Raw genomic sequence first — 24,391 nt, 5'->3', positions numbered from 1 at the left:
TATAAACATGGGTTATGTAAAATACATCCAAATCATGAGCATGGTTTCAGGAAGACAATTTCTGTAGTCACTCAGTTAAACAAGCAGCGGCCTACGCTGGTCCCCCATCTCTTACTTCAGAAGGTAGCTCAGGACTTCCAGGAACAACAGCAATGCTTCATCATTATGTACCTTCTACACCTTATTGACATTATAGTTAAATAAATATAATGTGCACCCATGTAACTTCCATGGCAAAGATCTAACAATGAAAAAACAAGAACAGAAAATATTCAGGGAGGCAGGTGCAATTTTCAGCAAAAACTCGTTTGGGAAATCCTGCTGCCCTTGCAACTTGACTAATGTACAGAAACTGCTTAGACGAAGAGAGGGCAAAAAGTTATTTTGAAACAAGCTTCTCACACCTAGTTGCATGTGAGTTTTCTTGACAGATATTCTGATACTTTTAGCATTTCTACGGGCCCAGATCAACTCTCCAGTTAAACTGTGCAGCTCACAGCTTGGTTGCCAATGCTTTTTGCATAAACACCATTTGAAACTAAGCTGAGTTGAAAGCACACAATTACATCGCATTGTGTTATGTCATAAAATCTTTCACCCACTAAGCAATAACCAAAATGTAGAAAGTTCAATATTCTTAAAGAAATTTCTAATATTTTAAATACTAAACCTAATACTTCTAAACCTTTATCTTTGCTGTGGTCATGATGTAGGTTTCCCATCTTATTTTCTGATCTATTGTATGATTTTTCTTCCTTCTTGATTCAGAAAAACTACAGGGAAAACTAACAAGGAAGTGTCAGAACAGTAAAAACATAATATACAAAAAAAATTGCTAAAGGTAAATAGCTTTCTCTTTTCATTATTTGTACTAGTACTGGGCTTTTCTTAAACTGTAAAAGGAACAGAATTTTCACATATTTTAGGATTGCCACCAGAATTTTTCATTTTTCAAATTTAGTTCCTAGGAGTGGAAGGAATATTTCAGAGAGAGAACAATCACAGTAACAAAAACGGTTTGAAAGGTGTGTGGCTACAGTTTTTTGTGCAGCTTTTTCAGTTCATCACACTATGTTAAAAGGCTCATTAAGAAGTAAATTTCTTGAGATGAATTTTGCTTTTCAAAATTCATCTCAAGAGAATTTGAGGGAGAAATTGAGGGAAAATGAGGGAAAGAGGGAGAAAGTGAGGGAAAGCAGCCTTGAGTTAACGCACAGTACGAGAGAAAAGGTCATGGAAACAAATTATAAAACCAAGTGATTAGACAGAAGTGGTGTAAGGTGGGATCTCTAAAAAAAAATATAGGAAAAAAAAAGAAAAATAAAATGAAGAATGGAAGAAAGATAATGCAAAGAAACCTTTTCTTGCAACTGTCCTTTTACCCTGACAAGTAGAAGAAGGGGATTTAGCCAGGAGAAAAGAAACGAGTAATTGCAAAAAGCAAATCCCTCAATTTCATTAATTCAAGCCCTTTGGTTCTTGTCCACTTTCAATGCTTTCTTCCCATGACAACGCACTCCATGTATTATCGTTAAATTCCACTCTCACTGTGTAGTCAATCTAACTTTATGGCCAGTAAAAAATTTTATCACATAACAGTCACTTTGGAAATCACTATTCTCAAACATTTTGCTCACAGTAATTGAAAGGCTGATATCATGTTACCTGCTGCGTGATTCAGTTTTAGAGAACAAATTTTAAACCCCTCAAAACTCCACGTTCTGGAAAGTACAGCTGTTTTTTCACTGTTAGACTGACAGAAAGTGGTGGTACTCTTTCTGATCATTTGCTACACGGACTAAAAGGACAAGGTCAGCCACAGGCAATACCTCTTGCAAGGAAACAGTACAGGCTGTGAGTTTCCCATTTAGTATGTTGTATTGGTTATCTCAGTATCAAAGGTTGAAAAGTGAAGACATCCATGGACTGTCTGGAGACAACAGTCAGACATGGACAGTTCAGCTTGACTTAGTCACCAACTTAAACTCTTTTCGCGCTATTTCAATAGACATTATAATTGAGAGCTTTTAGTCTTTTGAGTTTGTGTGTGTCTTAAGAGTGTTTGGTAGCTTCCGAGGGTGTGTGGAGTGAGTTCCAGGACTTGATAAAGTCTTCTGTCTGTGTTCTTTCTGGACTAACACATATCATACTGTACCGTAATTGTTAGAACCAGGACTCCCATTCAGCCTAGTTGTCCTTTTCAAGATACACAATATGATCCTGCAAGAAGTTATTTCTACTGTGAAAGAAAATGAACTCTTTTCCTAATTATCACTGTATGATGAAGACTCATGTTTGTACTTCATTAACTGTGTATAACATAGAATAGTGCAGCATATTTTTTCCCCACAGAGAAACAAGCTTTGGACGAGAATATAAGATTTACAAACACACGCTTCATCTTAAAATGTTCTCCTTCATTACTAGGCAAAGTGATAATAGACCATGTAAATTTGTTTTTCTACATAATCAGAAATATTTTTTCTTTCCAATACTGTACATCACCAACTAATTATATATAAGTTTTTAAAATATGGTAGCTGAAAAATTTACCAGTAAAAATGTAGAAGGCTGGAATGCAATAACGAGCCATTTCTCATTTACAGAAGAGTAACACAACTGAAGTTTGTAGCACTGTGGTTGTTAAGAGAATACAACATTTTTCTAGGATAAAATTACTTTTTTTTTCTCTCTCTGATCTGCAAGTAGCTTTCCTCTATTTATTTATTTAATGTTGAATTCCACTTTAGTATGTTGAGGTTTCTGATAGACACATATGTTTATGAAAGCATTCTTTCACATATAATGTACTAATAGAAAAAAAAAATACCTAAAGCTTTTATTTGAGGATGAGCTGTAAAAGCATCATCCAATTCTGATTACAAAATCATCCCACAAGTATCTATTATGTTCTGTCACTTCTTCTCCCCATCAATACCGCTAAGGTACTTAATATCAGGGAATAAGTCCGTTAACTTGATTAGCTTTCCATGCCCTGCTTATCTTTCTACAGTAGCAGTTACATAAACATAAGAAAAAATCTGCATTGTACTTTCCATTCTGCTTTTAAAAGGAAATAGCCTCTGTGAATGCATTATATTAAAAGCTTTTTGGTAATTACAGTTTTTATTTTATGTTACTTTTTTTCTCTTTTAATACTGTGTTATCTTCATCAGGATACCTCTTAAGATAATTAAATATCTTCCCGCTTTTATGAGCACTCAGGAATCTGAAATTAATACCTGAAAAAATTTAGGCAGCTAAGCCTCAAATTTCAAATCTTATAAGCTCCTGGTGATCAGAAACCAGTTCAAACTTATTTCATGTCTTGATGGCACTGGGATTCACAGAACCTGCTCAGAGCTTGCCTCACACACAAATGCACACTTGGGGTCTTCACAAAACACAAAGCAGCCTAAACAGCAGTACAGCTCAAAACACACCTCTTCCCTTTGCCTTCCCTCTGTGACTTACTATTTCATAAGCTTTTCCTTTGTTTCTTTAAAATTATTTGCTAATTAGAGTACTTAGCCAGGCTACTGGAAAATTAATATCAAGTTACTTCTCTGGCCCAGGAGGTTCAGGTCTTTACCTACACTTTCTCAAAAGGAATCAGCTGTTTTGGAGAGGTACATTTCATCCCTCCTGTAGAAGCTGCCCGAGTTATGGAATAGTCATAGCATCAGTTGTTTCTGGGTAATTAGTGGCTGGTTAGAGCACTACGTTTTTATCTTTTTTTCAGTATAAAGAAACAGTTTTATGGGCAGACATCATAAGTCAGGTCTGCTCTCTTCCCAAAGAAGTACCATCCCAACTACACTGATGATTCTACTTTATATTTCAGGATATCCTCAACAGAAAACTGCTGTCCCAAAATACATCATATTGTTCTTCATGTCCCAGAGTACCTCATCTATTCCAGGCTATTAATTAATTTTTAGTTTAGTCTGATAAGTAGAAGGAAGTTACTGACTTAGCTCTCCTTTATCAGTAAGATGTGCCCTGTCACCTTATCTAGGAATTGCAGCAGCTGTTAGTCAGGAGACTGGAATCATGATGAGAAACATGGATTCCCGCACTCAACAGCACCTGGGACGACAGCAAAGTTTAATCACGGCCTTGCTCGAGACTTTCACTTGCATATCACACATCAGTAGCTTCAAGGCACTCCTCTAGGAAATAAATATTTTAATCTGGTCTCTAACCATTAAACTCGCATAAAGGGCTAGCGGCAGCACTACAAGCACCGGCTGTATTAGTGTGACTCTGATGTGAGTGACATTACTGACCTGGGAGAGGAGCCCACGCACATGGCACAGTACCCCATCAATCAGACCTGCTTTGAAGGTGCAGGCAAAGGATTTTCTAGTTCTCATTCCAGTCAGGCTTAACAGAACATAGGCTGAGATACGTCAGCTGGTGCGGTTGAAGGCATATGAAAAAGCAGAACTTTTCAGAATGAAAGAGTAAGAGGTCTAGAGGATTTACACACCTAATGGGATTCTGCAGCAGCTAAGCCAAGAATTTCTATATCGGATTCTGAAGTTAGATCAAATGCAGACACCATCTTCCCGCTTGAGGCATTTTGGCCTCTCTGGGACGATGTAGGAGGTTGTCAGGCTGTGAGCACAGCACTCTCACATGAAGAGCTCTGTGCAAGCTCTGAGGACTCTGCTGTTACAAGCACCCTGCACATGATGCAGTGTTGTGTTGCACACACTGGTGCCACACATGCAGCAGCCAGCCACAATCAGCATCAGCTCTACTCTGTATATTGTCTTTCGTACTGCTGCCACTAGTCATAATTCTGTAACCAATAAGAGAATTTAAAAAACGCAATAGAAATTACCATGCTGCTTGATATTTCCAGCTGATTAACATAAGCATACACCCCAGTTCCTGCAAAGTGTGCAGGTCACTGGAGATCCCATTCTAGGCTCCTTTGTTTATCCTATCTGCATGGTAGAGGGATTCAAGGGATCAAGCGTAGGGGTCTGGGTTTGTTTCAGGAGGCCAGGTACCCAGGAGGCGTTGCAATGTTGAGTGCTGGAACATTTATTCCATTTTAATATTTACAAGGAAAGAGGGAAGCCTTCTTTGAAGACTTAAGCAACTGGCAGTGGATAAAGGAATTCAGTGCTCGTGGTCAGAATAAGAAAAGAGAATAAATTTAAAAGGCCTCTGATCATTTGAGTAAGCTTTGGAGAATCATTTGAAGACATCTGTTTTACTAATTTATTTAGCTTTAATGATGGGTGTGTGAACTCTTAAGAGAATTTAAAGATATTTTCCCTACTGTTTTTAATTATTGAATATTGTACAGTATTTCTCTTCAAGCCAAGAGCAATAGAGAACCTCAGTAATATGTCAGTGCTTACCAGGAGACGATTCATGTTTTTTTCTGAAGGGGAAGGAAAGGAAGCATCAACAGCAACCAAATATTATATTAGAGCTGACTGAATGTGGTTTTACTTCATATTGCAACACTCTAGGAGTATGTATGCAGACAATTACTGCATCTCAACAAAAAAACAGCAAATTCTTAAAACTCATTAACTGAATCATTCATGAACATCGAACCAGAGCCATGGTCAGTTTTTCTCAGAGAAGTGAAAAAAAAATATATTACAAAAATTGTAGCTGTCCCAAATGTGATGCACCGATAGCATACAGAATATGTGTTCACCACCAACCTGAATGATTCCTCCTAGAAATGAAACTGCTGTTGCAACTCCAATCCTCTGCATTTCAAACTCCGATAGGCCCAAAACTCCGGAATTATTGTTTGCAGTAAAATTAGTGCTGACCAAAGGAACAAGACGCTCAACTGCATTGGCAGATATTAAGGAAGTTAAAGCAAAAGTTCCTATAAAAAAGTCACTTGTTAGTCACCAATAATTCTATATCTGTCTGTACACACAGTCTCTTTTTCAAAACTTGGCCATTATTAGTAGAAGTGCCATTTTGTGTATTCTTGTCGATCTTTCTATTTAACACACATTTCTTTCGATAAAATACCATTTGTACAGGTGAATTAAAAGTAAATTTATTGTGAGCACACTCATTTAGACATGTGAACAAAAGACGTTCGAACACAACAAGTCACAAATATTTCAAGTTATCAGAAATGCTTTTAACTCACCTTGGATGTGACAGAACATTTTTTGTCTGAGAATCCCAAATGTTCACCATTAAAATTTCTAGGGCAATTAATTAACGCTGTATAGAGAGTGCCTAGCCCGTTATAGTTAGCAGATGTGTATGTTTCAAAACTCAGCAATCTGCACTCTAATAAATGGAGGCAGATTACTAGAGAAACATTAACTTGCTGAGAGAGGTAAAGAAAGTTTAATGACACACAGATAAATAAGGATGATAACTCGATATTAAAAGGCACAAACACATTCATTCAGAGCTCTAAGAGCATAAGAAATGTCCTACAATGTCAGACCAATGGTCCATCTTGCACAGTACTCTGCCTCCAGCAGTGGCAATCGGAGGTGTTATCCAGGGAAAGCACAAAAGCCTGGCTGTTTTCTGTAGGCCATTCCCCTCGTAATCCCCCAGCATCCATAGCTGTTTTGTTAGGGAAGTACATCCTTATCTGACCCTTTTACATTTTGTTTATGGACAAGCATTCATGAGTTTGTCAAAGCTTGCTTTGAACCTGCTTGTATTTTCTGCCTCCATAATGTCTTCTGGGAGCAGGTTCCAAAAGTTCACCATCTGCTGTAGTATTTTCTTCAATCTATACTTTAAAAGTTTTTTAAAGTGATCTCTCACCAGTTTCATTGATGTCTCCTTATTTCTGCTGTTGCAGGACCTGGTGAACACAGTTCTACTTTCACCTTGGCCTTCATAGAGTAAATGTCCCAGCATGAATTCCCTAGGAATCTACCAGGGACACCTCCACCCTGAAAAATGACCACCAAGTCCTACCTTTTGCTTCTTATCCTTTAACCTGCTAATAATTAATAAAAGGATTTTTCTTCTGTCACAAGGGCAACTTAGTTTCTTTAATAACCTTTGGTGTGGAACCTTATCGGTAGCTGTTTGGCCATTCTGATATCTTATATTCAAAGTGTTTCCTTTTTCCATGTGCTTGCTGAAACTCATACGGTACTCTAGGAGGTTAGTGAGGTGGGATTTTCCTTTACAGGGCTCCTATTAGACTCCGATTACACATATCTTTCAGTGTTCTTATTTTTGTTATAGACAGGTGTGCAGTTCCCTGAATTCCTTCCAGAGCCCTTCTGACAATGAAATCACACTGGTAACTTCACAATCCTGTGACCTTGTCACAGAATGTCCCTGTTACACCTCTGTTAGAAAGGTGTTCTGTGAGTTTCCTTCCCAGCATCTTGATTTTGATGTATGTAAAGAACCTTTAGCTACCAAGTTCCATCATCCTCTCCATGCTATTCTTCAAATTTCTTCTTTTAGCCTTCTAAACTTCCTGCATATGTTTTGACCGATTTATCTACTTTCCTACATTTGATCGTATGATGGATTCTTGTCTTCCTAATAATCTTACACCAACAAACTGCTGACAATACACTGCTAAATTCTTTCATTTTGAAAAAGTTTTTTAACATAGGTTCATGTTTTAATAAGTATACTAATCTAACCCTATGCAAGAGTCAAAATTATTTTCCGAAATCTAAATTCTCACTTTCTTATGAATGCTTCTCTTCTTCACATGAGCTGAGTACATTCCATCACTCATTAGAACATCAGGTCACTAACAGCATCCACAAATCCTTCTCAGACATCATAAGGCTCAAATACTTTCTGTGCATCTATGATTCTATGATTCTGCACTCCAAAGCATTCATGGTTCAGTCTCAAGAGTATTTTTTCCAACTTCCATTTACAATTTGGTTTCTTTGGAGTCAGAAACAGAGCATTTATCAGCCTATTAGGAGATTTAAGTCATTCAACTCTTGCAGCTGCTGTTGGCTCTGCTGAGGGTAAACAAGTAGCTCATAACTACTAGCATGGTAGCCACAGAGCACCTTTTGCTGCCTACCTAATTACTCTGCAAGTGGACAGGAGTTGTACTGAACTTAGTGGGAGAATCTCTAGCTTTAATACATTAACAAGTAATAAGCACAGAAAGCTTTTTTTCTGAGAAATGCAGGGTTTGTGTTTTAGACAGGTGAGAAGTAATGTATGTTTTCTATGGTTTTAGAAGCAGCTGAGTCTTTTTCATTCCTTTTTACATATATCTTGTTGGCTGAGCCCTTTGTTAAAATCTTAGCCTGAAGCAGATTTCTAAAGTAGAGTTAAAATACAAAAGCTCTTCATAAACTACATTTAAAAAGGAAGTGTCAAAGCAATATTAAATTATAATTGAAGAAGTAACTTCAATATATTCTTAATAAAGCTTTTTAAAGCACTTAAACTGGCAAAAATAGTCGTAAAAGAAGCACGAAGCCATCTTATCTATGTTTAGTCTTAGACAATTTTCCTTCCATTGATCTTATTACAAAAAAAAAATACTGTTCAGTTTCCAATTCAATTTTTCTGAAAATTATTTCAGCAAATAGACACTTACCTGTTGCAACATGACGTCCCATTCCAAATATGGCATATATAATGACAGGGAAGAAAGAGCCATATAAACCAAAAACTGGATGGACTGAAGACAGAACTGCAAAGGCCAGCCCTATGGAAAGTTAAATAGAATTACTTCACGATACGAAGAGAAAACTGTTCTGCTTTTTTTTTTTTTAATGGAGAAGCATCTACAATTTTGTTAAAAGCAGGAAAAAAAATGCCCTTATTTACAAAACCCCAAAGCATAAGCCTACTACTGTACAATGAGGACCAGGAAGAACTGTAGATCGTTTTTCATCTGTTGTCTGTCATCAAACTCCTCACCCTTTCTTCTGAGTCTTGATCACCAGCAGAAACAAATGGGTCACAGATATAAGCCACGGCACCAGTTACCATGTTTCCAGGCTATCTCCGTCAGTGGTTCCAAACGTTTTTTTTTAATAGACTATCCTCACAGGAAGAAGCAGCACTGTTTCATCCCCACTCTCACAAACACAAGTTGACACTGCCAGGGCTCCAGGTGTTCAGATGGTCATTTCTTAGAAACAGTTCAAAACCTACAATTTTGGTTTGGACAGAGCCCCTTTAGTCTGCTTTCTTCTGATTTCACAAACAAAAAAAATTTCCAGAATTCACTGTCTTCAGGTGTCTGGGTTTTTTAATCGTTTAGATATTAAGACTTTTTTTCCTCATGTAAAGCTGTCAGTCTAGAAACGAAAAGTATTTGACTTTCATGTTGAGACCGAGAATGAACTGAATTGGTTAGGATTTAGCTTTGCAGACTTACTAGTTACTTTCATTGCTTAGCTATTGAGGACGGCATCCATATTTTTCTTAGAAAGTCTCGGAATACGCCAAGAAATCATTTTTAAACAGAAACATTCCTGCAAAGCAGTAGCTTTTGTTGCTGTACAATTTTAGATACCTAAGATAGCAAGCAAGTCTGCACTGACTTCTTGCAAGTCAGCAGAAATGGACTCCCCAGACTGCGCTCTGGACCAGCAGCCTCTACTGCCGTTTCACAGTTTTTACTCCTAGAAACTAAGAGCAGGAGAAATTTGCCTGTCAAAGTTGCTTTATAAATCTTGGTGAATATCTTATTGTGCAGCAGCAAAAACAGGATTGGTCTAAGCCAGTGTGTGTGTGTGTATTGGGAGAATGATCACGCATGGTCTGTGACAGAGGTGATTCAAATCTATGAAGTGAAGTTGCCTTCTGTGTACATTTTAAATCTTCAAAGACAATTAAATGTGTAGGATTAATTGTTCTCATCAAACTTTCCTGACTGCTCCAGAAAGTATTTGTATCTGAAATGTTGGTGTATGGGGTTTTAATAATATAAAGTGTGCCAATGAACATTTTTGTTTTTAGGCTTTCAGTTCTTCTTTCTTCTTTCAGTTTGGAATGTTTTGATTTAAGATTTCTCTTCTTGAATTTGCATTTGAGTCTGCACCAAGGAGCACATGGTGGAGGGAGGCAATAAAATGCCAAAAGGCCAGAAGCGTCTCGTTCACTGCAAAGCAGTTCACCTGTTCTTAAAAAAACATCACAGTGAAAATTTTGCTAGGATGGATCTCACATGGATCATCTTCATCCACACGGTGCTCAACAAAGTAGTACTGTCAGTTATGACTTGGAGAGCAGGGAGGATATTTTAAAACATGGTTAATAACTCTGATGCCTTCTTTTAATCAGAAATGAACTTGATTGCTTTTTGCCTTTTAATCAGCATATCTAGTGATCATCACTTCTGCTTTTTTCTCTTAGCACACCATTGTCAGGAACCAGAAAGATCTTTGAAATTATAGTTCTACGTCCATGTTCACATGATCAATAGGTGTTAAAGAAGATTCTGACCCAAGAGCAGCACAGAAGGGTGTGCCTGAGGAGAATTAAAACAGCATAGGAGAGGATTGCATGACCTTATCCAGACAAAAGTGAGCATGGGGGAAAAAGAATAAGGAAAAGGAGAAGGAGATTTTTTACACTTGTTCAACACTGAAAAGCTCTTCCATTATAACCATTTTATAAACAAAACCAAAACCAAACAAAAATGTTGTAATTAATTTGCTAGTGGAATGCCACTCACAGAGATACTCCAGTCTTGAAAAAAAAGTATTATGCAAGACTAATTTATTCTGTTCTCCAAAAATTAAGGGAACCAACAAAATCAGTACAACTTCAGCCACATTTTAACTATAACAACATAATTGAAATGAAGTGTCCTTTCTGTGTGGACAAGCCTAAGGGAAATACAAAAGATTCAGTACTGTATGCTGAGCCAGGTATGTACTTTACAAGCACTATTGGGAAGAGGTCTGCAAATCCTGGTTAAGATGAGCTGCAAAATTCCCTGTGTTTAAATACTCAATCATTAAATGAAAGGAATTCTCTAGCACTGAACCAGACAATTACAAATACAGAACATTTTCATCTGAAAACATCTCTATTTTGAAAAATTCCTATTCATACACTGCAGAACAGCTATGCAATGCATAAAGAACTCACCTCAGTGAGTTCCTACATGCTCTCTTCTTTGTATTTTCTTTTCAAATTTTTGGACTCCGTCAGTTATTACAAGTGAAGCATAAAAACTCCCTCTTTGATAGGAAAAGTTAAAAATTTTGAAAGATATGTTTTGAAATATCAAGTTCATTTTTCAGAAAACAGATTATGTGCATATCATTTTTAAGTTTGTGCTTCAATTGTCTTGATTTCGGACCTTGAAGTTTTCCTTTTAAAATCTACACAGTTCACTTTTAATAGATTTTCACCCAAAGTAACTTCATCACTCAGTTCAAGAGGAGGTTAGCTTAGAAGTTGTACAAAACAAAACTGAAGGGTACAGTAATACACCTCAGGCTAAGCTAAAATATTTCCACAAGAGAGACCACTAGCTCTTTTACTATGAAATACTTCCAGTTGATCCAGGATTAAGAACGTTATACATTGTTCTTTCCTCTCAACATTTACAAGGAAAAAAGCAGCTACCGCAGAATATTCTGTCATCATCTGGTTGTAAAAGCCAGTTCTCGCTTCTTTACACATGTTTACTTTGGGTTTATGTTTCCTAAGGCCTTCTGAATCTGAAACATTCGATAATTATGGCCAGACTGTGTTTGATCCAGCATAAACTGTACATGTTGTGGGTAAAGCACAAGAAGTTCAACCCAGCCCTAGGTCACGCACGCAGAAACTGTGTCAACATCTCAATTCAGCCCTCCAAATAGGGCTGAGGGCAACAGAGAGGCACAACCTGAATGAACCCTTATGGTCAGAAGAACTGGCTGACAGAAATGTGGCATGAGTCCTGTAAAACTGTGGAAAAGGGGTTACCCTGTCCAGCAAAACCCTAGCATCCAACAGGAATTTTGCTGCTGAGAAATATCTCTTGTTTACAGGCAGATAATCTAAACATAAATCCAGCCCTTGTTTTTTCCCTTTCACGTGTAGACCTTTCACAGTCTTTTCGTATTAAGTTTCTAGAAGCAGTGTCTCGTTTTGTTCATGGTGTGGTCATGGCAGTCAGGACAGAGCTAAAATTACCAGCCTTTGACTCTAGTACTGGATCTGTTTGTTAGCTTTTTGCTCCTATTACTGAAGCATGTTAATTGTGTGCAAGAGCAGAGAGGCATTGAAAAACAGAATTAGTAAAGATTCAGGCTTTCTGATTAGGCATATAATGCTCTGGAAGTTCAAATAATTTTAAAGGTATAATCAGTAGTATATTTCAGCTCCTTTCACTAATTTTCTTATTAAACTTCACTACAATGCATTCTATATGCTCAAGAACTAGTCAAAAGACAGAAATTATTATTTTAATTTTTTCATTCCAAACAGTAATAATATTCAAAAGAAATAGATCATAAAATAAGGATCCCACATAATCTTCACTGGTAACATGGAAAATCCTCCATGGCAGTGACATTAAGATTTTTAAATAAGAATATAAATTCCATGGAAAGAAATGTAAACAAAAAATGAACAGTGAGTTCGGATACGGTACATTAATATTGTGGTTCGTTGTTTTAACTGCCCCCTTATCATAAGATAACATTGTGCGACACCTTTTCATTGAAAACCTTGCTCCCTGACTAGCACCAGATGCATAACAATCCTCTGGCACGCCACGCCGAAAAGCAAGAGACATTGCACTGCTGTTGGTAAATGTCAAATGCATGTGACTACAAAATAACAAGCTCGATATGAATAGAAACAAGGCCATGTCCTACCACAGGAGAAAGGTCTCATTTTAAGTCAATAGTTTCTGCTAATTAGGCTAGTGCCAAAACTACAGCAGTAAAAAAATATTTTCCATGAAAGAGCTATGAATCACCAGAGTACAATCAACTAATTAACAATTTTCTGCATCTGGAAATACGCTCATGATACATACATATGTTTTGAGGAAAGCTGTACCGTGTCTTTTAGAAATCTGATACCCGAAATATAAATGAAGAAGCAGAAGAAGTAGTAAGTCTATAATCCATTTAAGGCACTTCAAAATTTGTACCATTTACTATTTTCTGTGAAAAGATATAAATTTAAAAATTTTTCTGGTAGTGTATATATTCAAATAGCTTTTTTGCTATTGTAACCTTTTATTCTTAAATGTGACTATATTAAGATGGTCAGACCCCAAGTTTAGGAAACCCAAAATGGCACTAATGCATCTTATTCCACTCAAAATGCTATCTGTAGTTGTGGTCACTCTCTGAAGTGTCAGAAAAAGACAATTTCTCCCTTTGCTCACAAAGCTGAATTATGTAGCAAGACAGGTATTTCCTATAGATACCCTAAAATGTAGAATTAACATCTATTTAATGAGTCTCGTATCAATCCTTCTTGGAGAACCAACAAATCAGACACTCAATGATTCATATCTCAGGCTTTAATTTCTAACTCTAGGACAGTAACTTTTACTGAGGAAAAATAAAACTACCACTGAAAACATTTTTAATATTGTATTTCATATGTATAAGTAATATATTTCATATATTTCAAATTAATGTATTTTTATAATATATTTCATTGCATTTCATATTCATCTATTATCATTTCATATCTATTATATTGAGCTATTAACTCAAAATGATCCTTCGGAAAAAATGTCATTTGCTTCCAAAACTAGAAAGCTCAGTATCGGTTCTCTCAATGGTGTATATACACACCTCATGCTTGCAAGATCTCAGTTTCCTAACGGCACTCTTTGCTGGAGCAGCAAGTGTGGATTGTATCTTCTGTCTGACTTACTTAAAGACAAAGTACCAAGAGCTTAAATTCATTCCTTAGTTCTTCTGTCATTCGAAGCCTGAGACAAATCAGGAATGTAAAAGCAAGATGTGAGGTCAAATTCTGAGAAATGTACCATAAATCTTTCAGAGACCACACAATGTTGATTTAGCAACCATTCACTATTTTTGAAGGATGCTTCAGTGCAGTTCCTTCCCATGCAACTGTCTCCTTCAGTCTGCTGAGATTTAAGCATCATAGCTGTTTTAGTCATAGTACCTGAATTCACAGTATTCCACAGTATCTGAAACACAGCTCTCCCATATAATTGTTATACCACCTAACAACTACATCAAAGGTGTATCTGAGAAAGCACTGTTCTATTCTGCCACTTTGCAGATCTCCAGATACTGACAACTTCTATCTTGATGTTCCAAAGAAAGGGTATGCAAGTATTACTGTAGAAGAAACAAGTGAATTGCATGACCCATTTATGAATTGTCTATTCGAGTTAGCTTGACCTTTCTGCACATAAAAAAGCTTGGATATACCCCAAAACAGACAGAAAGATAATTCTAGCATTTTCTTTTCTTTTAGTGGAGCTCCTGGAAAAAAACTATGACTCTTGACAGACATTCAGAGATTAGATGTTTAGACTCTTTACGATGAATTTGACACAATATCTGAACACCACAGAGATTTTATAAACTATTATACAGAGAATTCTATGAACTGTTATACACTGGTCAGCCATAATACCTGAAGAATCTGGCGACCTCTAAAATAAAATTAAAGAGGCATTTTTAAAGTGAATTATATGGAAATTCCTCTACATCTCAGTAAGAATAAACAGAGAACAAAACCCGTTAGAAGTTTCTGGTAAGCAGGTAATTATGAGGTAGTCTTTTGAGAAGGATCAACACTGTGGAAACACACAGATCTGTCATGACTGGTGACAGGCCTTAAGATGAACCAGACTTTTTGAAACCCATGAAAAGGGTATCCATTTTGACAAATTAATGGCCAAGGATCTCAGCACTAAGAGTTTTTCTGATCTCTCTGACCTGGAAGATTATTGGTGAAGTTATTTCTTCTTCCTTTCAGGAATCAACATTTCCTGGGTTTGTCAGTCTCTGTCCATGGTGCTCAGGCACCTCCCAGGCGCAGGGATCGGACATCCGCACAGCTTATCTGGTCATTCTGAGACAAGTGTACCTGGACATTAGACGCCAAACGTTTCAGAGGTTGTTCAGAAGCTGAATTCACATTTCTAGTAGTCTATCACACAGGTCTGTATTAGCACATGTGTAACTTGGAAGAATTTAATAGACATTAGAAATGAAATATTGCGTGTGCAACAGCATCAGTGCCTCACTCCTCTGCTGGAAAGATGTATAAATGTGAAACATTTTCCTACAGTTACGTACTAACATGTTACATTTCATGATCAGCTTACATCACTGTTCTTTGTATGGGAGAACTATAACAGAGTTCAGCTGGAGACTCTCTTCCACAAATCATTTATGAACTACATGGATTCTCCAATGCATTCTCTAGGAGATTTTTCTGGCTCTATTTCCAAATGTGCTTATTCAATTTCATCTACACATGCTATTTGTATGCCAGATGTATATTTACAAGACAGCTCTACCCCTTAATAAAATTATTAGCTCCAGTTAGTCTGCTCAGAGTATATTTACGTCTACATTTATGGTCAGAGCCTGAAAAAAAAAAACAGCAACCATCACTCTTGAGAAGACACAGCTGGAGTTCCTCCATGAAAAGCTAAAAAAAAAAATATATATATATAAAAGTTTTTGGCATCATACCTTCCAAAACACTGGGCACCAGCTCTGGAATGCATGAAGGCAGTATAGTTCATTATTTTAATGGCAAGGTCTCCAGCCAATGTTAAGGAATTAGTTGTTCAGCAATAAATCCAGCTCCAGATTAAATTAACTTTAATTAAAACATACAAAGCACACCGATCCTCAGTGAGTTATTATTGGGCTTGCAGAATGAAAAAAGAAATTGGCAGGAACAACAATACTGATTTCATCAGATGCCATCTACATATTTCACTTTTATAGGAAATATGTCTCAAGGGCCCTCCACCTCCCAGAAAAACAGCCCACCAAAACTTGCTTGAGCCAAAGCATTTCTTGTTCATGATAGGTCACAGGAAATGCAACAAATGTATAACACTACATATAAATTCTATATGAAATATATCCATGTGCTACCTGACTACAAAAAATATATTTTTTTAAAAATTACAAACACTGCCATAGTCCCAAATCTGATAAATTTGAAAGTCCAAATCTGATACTGTTATGCTTGTCCACAGGCAAATTTTGAGTATACACAGTACAGCACATGGACAGATGTTTATTTCAAAACAAATAGCATAATGTTCATGAATCCAGCCAAATACCAGCAAATTAGTAAGATAAAGATTGAATCCAGAAATACAGTGACAGTATTTGTTTGAAAAACTCCAAACATTTGTCTTAACTTATTAATAGATACAGCTCAGTTCAAAGCTTCTCAGGTTTTTTGAGCAGCAGCAGATATTGAAAGGAAACATAAACTTGCGAAGGAATCCCCTCGTGTCCTGTGTTCCGTTCCCTCTTATAACAGACAAACATATGGCTTAGTACATCTATGAATGGAATCATGTGATAAGGAGATGCATCTTCTTGTCCCATTATTTTAATGAAATATTTTTAGAACTGCTTCCAGTTTGGAGTCTACATATATGCATCCTATTTTATACTCATCTGTTCATGTGATGCAACTATCTTTTACTTTAAATGTCTTTCCTAATAAGGAAAAACCTTATGAGGTTTTAATTAACCTGTCCAAGCCATTTAAGTCTTCTCCCAGATACAATCTTTAGTTTTATGATCCTTCTCCTAGCCTTTTCTTCTCCTACTGAAGTTTGAAATCATCTTCCATGAACAGAGGCAACCAAAATTGCACACTATGTTTCAGAAAATGGATCAACGGTCAGCACTACCTGTGGTGATCAGCTTCTTTGCAGCTCCTAACCCACCTAACAACTCATTTTTTTCAAATAGGCTAATTATTTTTCAGCAGATCATTAAAACTACCCCTTACTGAGACCATCAGCAGACTTGTCTTTAGAATGCATATATAAATCTTAAGAAAAACCCTCTAGCTGTCCTAGAACCTTGCTTCAGAATTGGGTCCAGAATCAATCACTCTAGTATCTTTTATTGCTATCCATGTAAATATTATTTTATTATCATTAGAGGGAAATACACCTCTATTGCTTTCATCTGGTCCAGTCCATCAACTGCAATGCAGACTTGTAACTTGGATACAACACAGTGCTAACTATGATCCAATCTTCGAATATTATACCAAATTTGATAGTCATCAAAGGTACTTGTTACTGGATCTGCAATGTCATTTACTTATTCTTTCAGAATCGTGATACGGCCATTACCCTTGATCTGAGTGTGTTTCATTTCCTATGTTTAATCATAGTTACATATCCATGCGCTTGACCATTTCACATGTGGGTAAAATCATCATTCTTCAGGAAAACTGAGACAAAGTACTAATTTTGTACTGAGTCGTAATTTTGTACTGAGTTTAGACCAAATACTTAAGCAGAAAGTACCATGTCTTTGTTTTGTCCTCTTTTTTCCTAAGGCTGAAAAAACATTTGTGGGTTTTGGTTTTTTTGGAAGAGTCTAACCCAGTCGTGATGTTGAACATTCATATTAGTAGTGAACAATTGAAACCTATGTTCTTTGCACCATAAATTGTCAATACAGTATTGCATGAGTTGTTTCTGTGTTTCAAGCAAAAGCACTTCTGTGTATCTAATTTCCCTGCTTATATACTTTTCTATTACTGGGCAATGTAAAGAGCTCCAAGATGCTATAATGAAATCTCCAGGATGCAAGCATTGTCACCACTCAGTGAATGACAAAAAGAAATTAAGTCATGTATTTGTCTAAGCAGGACTCTCTCTGATCATTAATGGCTCACAGAAGAAGACTATAATTGTCAAAACCTCAAATGAAATCTTGGAAGAAGCTTGTGGGGAAAGGTTGGCATTGCCTGAAGTTAGGTACCTACATTAAGAACTTACATCCAGAAAGAGTAAGTCAATTTCAGGTGTTATGCAGAGCACTTGATTTTCACCTTATATAATCTTCTAACCAAAATACTTCAGATACATTTGTGTCCCCTAACTATATAGAGAACTGAAATATGTAAATAAATTATGTACACTAATATATATATATACAAGCAGACTAACTTTGGGGATAATTTCTCTGGCGATGAACTGAGTGGCACGACAGAGCGTGTATTTGCACAGAGTTTTTCGGATACACTCAGACTTACATTTTTACAGTCCATGACAGTCAGAGAGGCTTACTGATGGGTTGCAGCATTACTTACATGGCTTCTAGATGGACAGTATGCGTAGTTCTGCCCAGAAAAAAACAACACTCAAACAAACAAATAAACAAAAAACCCAGAATCAAACAGATTCTAAATAACATTCCAAAAGCAAATACTAACAGATGATGTATCAACCAATATACATTACATAATTTAAATCTTGAGAGAAGGCACAAAGCTATTTGTTTGAAAAGACAAGATTGGGTGAAGAAGGCTAGCAAATAGATTAATGAGAGATGGATCAACAGCTTGGTGATGAATAAATGATGCCAGGAAATACCATCTATGAAAGGCCTTGAAAGTAAAGATGAATAATTTGCTTGGTGCAGTAAAAAGTTACCACAGACTGTGAAAATGAGCTAAGCAGCTGCATTCTGAAGAGATATGTAGGGGCTATAGCACATGTTCAGAAGGCTACAGAAAAAGACACGACAGCTTTATGAGATTTAGCTGCATGGAAAGACTGCAACATGATGCAACTTAATATTAGCATGCAAGGAAACTGAGAAAAATTCAGACACAACTTGATCAAAGTATGCTTCTTGTACAAGTAGGTGGTGTTCAGGTCCCAAGAAAAAGCCACAAAAAGAGCTCTGTGTTGTTGTGACAGGTCAATGGATGAGTTACAGGAAAAAAAAACAGTGAGATCTGCCTTTAACCATGTTGAACATGAACAGTTTATTACCCAAAATGCCACAGATTTAATGACAGAGACACATCTTGCCTAAATTTTGATGTCTACATCATCGGTGTCTACACCTGAGCCAGTCCTCTGTTACACTTCGTGGAAATCTTACCAATATAATCAATCAACCTTAACAAAGTAGGCAGTTAGATTTAGTCAGATGAATCACGCCTGTGCGGTGTTGATCCTGGCCAGCAGTTAAGCACCTACCCAGGCGCTCACTCACTTGCCCTCCAGGGATGGGGGAGAGAATCAGAAAATCAAAAGTGAGGAAACTCATGGGTCAAGATGAAGACAGTTTAATAAGTGAACGGGAAAAAAAAAAAAAGAAAAAAAAAGTGACGTAATGGTAGACATTCACCACCTCCCACAAGCCGATTGAACACCATAAGTTCTTATCAACTAAATCTCCATTGACTGGTAAGGAATGCAAGAGAGTCTTGCTGAGAACTAGATACCTAAGCTGCAGAAACTTTGTTTTACTAGCACAATTTCAATTTGGAAATTAAAAAAAAAAAAAACAGATTAGGCACTTGTGAGACATCTACATGAACCTACCAATTAAATTTGTGTGTCTGGGTTAGGAGCACAGGATGAAACAAAAGAAAAATCTTCATATGATGACTGTCGATGTGTGTCATGGTTTAACCCCAGCTGACAACTAAGCACCTCACAGCAGCTCACTCACTCCTTCCCCCCACAGTGGGATGAGGAGGATAACAGAAAAAAAGTAAAATTCATAGGCTGAGATAAAGACAGTTTAACAGGACAGAAAAGTAAGAAAGTAATAATAATGGAATATACAAAATGAGTGATGCACGGTGCAATTGTTCACCACCCACCAACCCATGCACTGCCTGTCCCGGAGCAGCAATCCAACCCTGCCCTCAGCCAGCTCCAACCAGTTTATATACTGAGCGTTACATCATATGGTGTGGAACATCTCATTGGCCAGTTGGGGTCAGCTGTCCTGGCTGTGTTCCCTCCCATCTTCTTCTGCACCTAGCAGAGCATGGGACGCTGAAAAGTCCTTGACTTAGCATAAGCACTACTTACCAACAACTAAAACATCAGTGCGTTACCAACATTATTCTCATACTAAATCCAAAACACAGCACTATACCAGTTACTAAGAAGAAAATTAACTCTATCCGAGCTGAAACCAGGATGATGGGGTATTAACAAGTTTTAAAGGGAGAGGAAAGAGAGCAATTAAATGTTCAAGAAGCAAATTAAAGATTTGTTAATTTAGAGACATCTTGCTCTAGCCTATCAATAACAGATTTTTGAGAAATATAGACGAATTAGGTAGCAATTACCAAAATACGAAAGCTCAAATTTCTTAACTGTCTGTGAAAACATACAGCAAACTTCAAGACTGGATAACAAAATTAATTTTAGACTCAAGGGTTATTTTCAACCTTAGGTATCAGAGTGAGAAAAAAGATTCTGTGTCTGAAAAATAAGGTGTGGAGCTCTGTATTATTAAATGACAGTTGGAACTAATATTAAATGATAACTGGAACTAATGAAACCAAGTTTCTTTTACTGGTTTTGACTCATGGCTGACTGACTTTGCAGTCTGAGACACTGCAAACTCCAACTGAATCTTTCCAGTAATTGCTGTATTTGAAAGCGAATATTTTTATTTTTTTTTCTACACAGATTATCTAATGCCTGACAAGGCATGAGTTTTTATTACCATTTTTTGGAGCTTATAGGGTCTGTTTCCACTGGCAGTTTTCCCAAAATTTGTAGAAACATAATTATCTTTGACACTTCTTTCTCCATCTTCTGTGGAATTAGCTAAAGGTCTCAAATTGTCTCAATATGTAAATAGGATGGAAGTGTTCAGCAGTGAAATTTGGGACTCATGAATTAAGATGAATTTGGCACTTTTAGCAGATAATGAAACTATAGAAGCAGTTGGAGAATGACTGCTTGGTTTCACAACGACTCTTTCATCACAAATGCCAAGCAGCACATCATGATAATCCCACGTCTTTCCTTGCCATCTCCCTATAGTCCTCAGTTTCCTCTTCCCCACCCCAGTACTGAATTCATTCATTGTACTGAATGCTGTTGATCAATTAATTTCCTCTGAATGTTCAAATATGACCTGGGCATGTTTCAAAAGGGTTTAAAAAGCATTTGAAATTAGCATCAGAAGATTCACTCTCTTCAGAAAATATTATCTAATTTCTTATGGATTCTTTGCTAATAATTATATTGTCTATTGGATAACATTGTGAGAGAGTAGGATAACACCTTAGACACACAGGCATATGATTTTACCTTAGCTCAATGTTAGGCAAGGTAACACTTTACCTTCTAAAGATCCGTTTCTTCCACACTGTACACAGAAGTAAAGGCAATTAAATACTCAGGTAACATGCCTTTCTCGTACACCATTCCTAGACTCTGACACCACTGGACATAGTTTCTCGTTTATGTGTGTCATTATGGAAGACATTTAAACCTAAACTGATATATGAGCTCAGTTTAAATTTTTCAAGTAGCTGACTTGAAGGTATCTTACAGGAGTTTGAAGACTTAAGTCACATTTAGAAACTAATAATTTTGGCTCTGAAAATCAGAAGATGAATGGTAGTAGCTCTTTAAAACTTTATTCAAAAAGAAAGATGACATAAGAACAGCTATTCTGAAATATCTAATATCTTTATAAAAGATTTTTTCAGAGAAAACATTATCTGCATACATTGTTTGCTGATATTTCTATGCTCTTTTGTTTCTTACTTATAAGGCAGACACCAAAACATGCTATTGTATAGGAATTCTCCAGAAATGATTTCTGAAAATTATGTGAGGAGCAGTTACGAGCATTATCTTTGTTGCATTCACTATGACATACTAAGGACATTGGCTTTCCTCTTTCCTTCCTTCCTTTACAAAGAGAAGTCAGTTATATCATCTAAAATTTAGATTAGAAGTTGGAACATGGACACATTACACCAGATCAGAGCAGTTGCCAACCTGAATAGTCTGAACATGGCCAATGCCACATAAGTAAGAAATCTCAGAGTAGGAAGTTGCGAAAAACACAGCTCAGTTGGAAGGTCTTTCTGAATTATTCTCAGGCTACTGGACTCCTCTCTATCCTGGAGTGTTCAGCTTTCATCACTCAGAAAACTGTTGCATATGAATACAACGGAAGGTTTTTCCATATATTTCCGTATTTATTTCTATATACTTGAATTTACTTAAACATATTGCTGCAACACCAAACGACACTGTGCTCTGCATGTCAGTTATCACAGGTTACTAATTTCTTCCTGCCATTGTTAGAATTTCTGCCTTTCGTTTCATTGCAAAATTTCATGGTTTAATTTGTGGGTGGAAGGAAACAGACACAAAAATAAAACCTCTCAAAATTTGAGGTCTTTTCCCTTCGTGCTATATAACAAATGGATCTTTTTATTTTCTTGCATAACCCTCTCTGTGGAAGAATTAAAGGATAGTCCTGGTAACTAGGAGGCTTACAACACTAGGAAAACAGCTAATGCAAGCAAGGTCTAAATAAAAATATTGTGTTCCAGTTAAAGCATCATGAACAGGAAGAAACGCTTTGGTATCTAACTCTCCTCCTTTTCCATCTCCTAAAATCATTCTGAAATCTTGAGAAGCAGTGAGGAGAGAGAAAGCAAAACAGGACAGCAGGAGGGAAGAGTTTCAATGTATTTGTTTTAAACAGTATAAAATGATAATAAAACTATTTCTGGAGTACTTAAACGTAACCTAGAAAAACAAAACCAATGTTTTCTGTCTTCACTGGATCTTCTTAAATTTTTCTGTTATATTAAATTACTTCTTGGTACAAGACCCAAACAAGAAAATCCTGGCTAAAACTACTAGCAGAGCCGAATTGTTTTTTAACTTAATATTTTTGATGAATTTCAACATACTGTTAGCAGCATTTTAATTGCAATTGTTGTATACACACATACCAGTGAAATTAGATACTTTGCAGTGTTATGGTATTAAGTTTCTTAAGTTAAATCATGCCAATGCAGATGTTCCTAATTACTTTAAAAGCACAAATACTTACACAAATCAGTTGTTTCCAGCTCCAGCATAATTCAATTAAAGGAGTGTTTATATTTTAACACCATGAATGACAGTTAAGCATAGCTAATATAGGAAATTGTTAAAACATATCTACATTTTATATAAAGGAAAGAGTTAAAGTCCGTCTGAGGCAGATAAGAAACTGTGATTTGCCTGAGACAAATATAAAATATTTGCAAAAGAAGGTGACACTATCAAAGACACATCAAAAACCGACAAAAGCATTTATTTCCCAGTAGCAACCGCTTTACAAACCCAGATGACTGGGACTTTAGGTTTCTGAAGGTCCTTGTGCAGGCTTTTTGGGGGGTAGTTTTTCCTTTTTTTTTTTTTCCCAAGCTGCCGAATAGAGTCTAGCTCCACCCCTACTTTGTATTGCTGCTTGAAAAGGGACGTGGTAGGTAATGTAATACAGCATTAAATCAACACAGAAGCTCAAGTTCACAAGCCATTAATTATCCTGTTGTGCTCTGGGCTTCCACAGGTAATAGTATAATGCCAATGTTTCTTCCAGAACACCATCTGTTACAATGCAATTACCATGTAGATATATTTTGTTTTCCATAGGAAGTATGGGAAAAGGTGGTCATTTAACCGATAAGACATTGTATATAACCATATGCTGTGTGAATAGAGTTACTGCTCTCTTATATTCTATCTTAAGTCTTTGAAAAATTCTCGAAGAGGTGGGATACATAGTAAAGTTCCAGCTCACAGAAATCAGCTACAGTAACATAAGGAATTTCTATCCACATTTGCACATCCACTGTATAGACATAAGAGTTAATACTATACATTTTTTCCTTATATTTTGATTTAGATTAAGTCAACATTAGATATATAACATGTCTTTGTTTTAACCAAACCTTAACTATAATATCAAAAAAGAAAGAAAGAAAAAGAAAAAAAAAGAAAAAGAAGACCAGACCAATTCAACACCACCGGATTTCAAAACATGAATCTGAAATGAGGTAACTGTACCTTGAGTCACCTGTTGGATGGCTAGCATCGTCCCAGAAACAGTATCGGGAATCAAATTTTCCTTCCAATTGTAGATGGGCATCCATTTCAAGATGGGTATCCTTCTCATACACCAGACTTTGATATCTTCAAAGCGAACAGCCTGGACCTTCCTCCAGACTGCATTTCTTTTCCTTTTTGCTCCTGTCATCATTACCACCCCACAAAAGCAGTTCCTCTTTCAGAAGAGCACACAGTTGACAATCACCCTAATCTGTGTCAGTCTCCAGTTTTCTTCTGAGATTTTGCAGCTGCAAAACTACAGAGAAAAAAAAAAAAAGAACAGAAGCACTTAAGATTTCTGCAGCTGCTCTCTAACTATACCCAATAAAAACACTTATTAAACGCTTCAATCATATAAGCAGC

General features: G+C 36.6%; 1 protein-coding gene across 1 annotated transcript in view; it reads right to left on the bottom strand.

The window, feature by feature from the left end:
• Window positions 1-24,179, bottom strand: part of SLC26A7 (solute carrier family 26 member 7) — a 69,256-nt gene extending 45,077 nt beyond the window's left edge. Inside the window, exons 1-3 of the mRNA XM_086609454.1 lie at window positions 23,987-24,179; window positions 8,558-8,668; window positions 5,694-5,866 (exon numbers count right to left, since the gene is read on the bottom strand). Of these exons, the coding sequence (XP_086465580.1) occupies window positions 5,694-5,866; window positions 8,558-8,668; window positions 23,987-24,179 (477 nt within the window). The remainder of the gene's footprint in view (window positions 1-5,693; window positions 5,867-8,557; window positions 8,669-23,986) is intronic.
• Window positions 24,180-24,391: the final 212 nt, after the last annotated feature.

Source organism: Tauraco erythrolophus, chromosome 3 (genome assembly GCF_009769465.1).
Source record: "Tauraco erythrolophus isolate bTauEry1 chromosome 3, bTauEry1.pri, whole genome shotgun sequence".
In the NCBI taxonomy this organism is placed as follows: domain Eukaryota; kingdom Metazoa; phylum Chordata; class Aves; order Musophagiformes; family Musophagidae; genus Tauraco; species Tauraco erythrolophus.
This window is presented reverse-complemented; position numbering and strand designations above follow the sequence as displayed.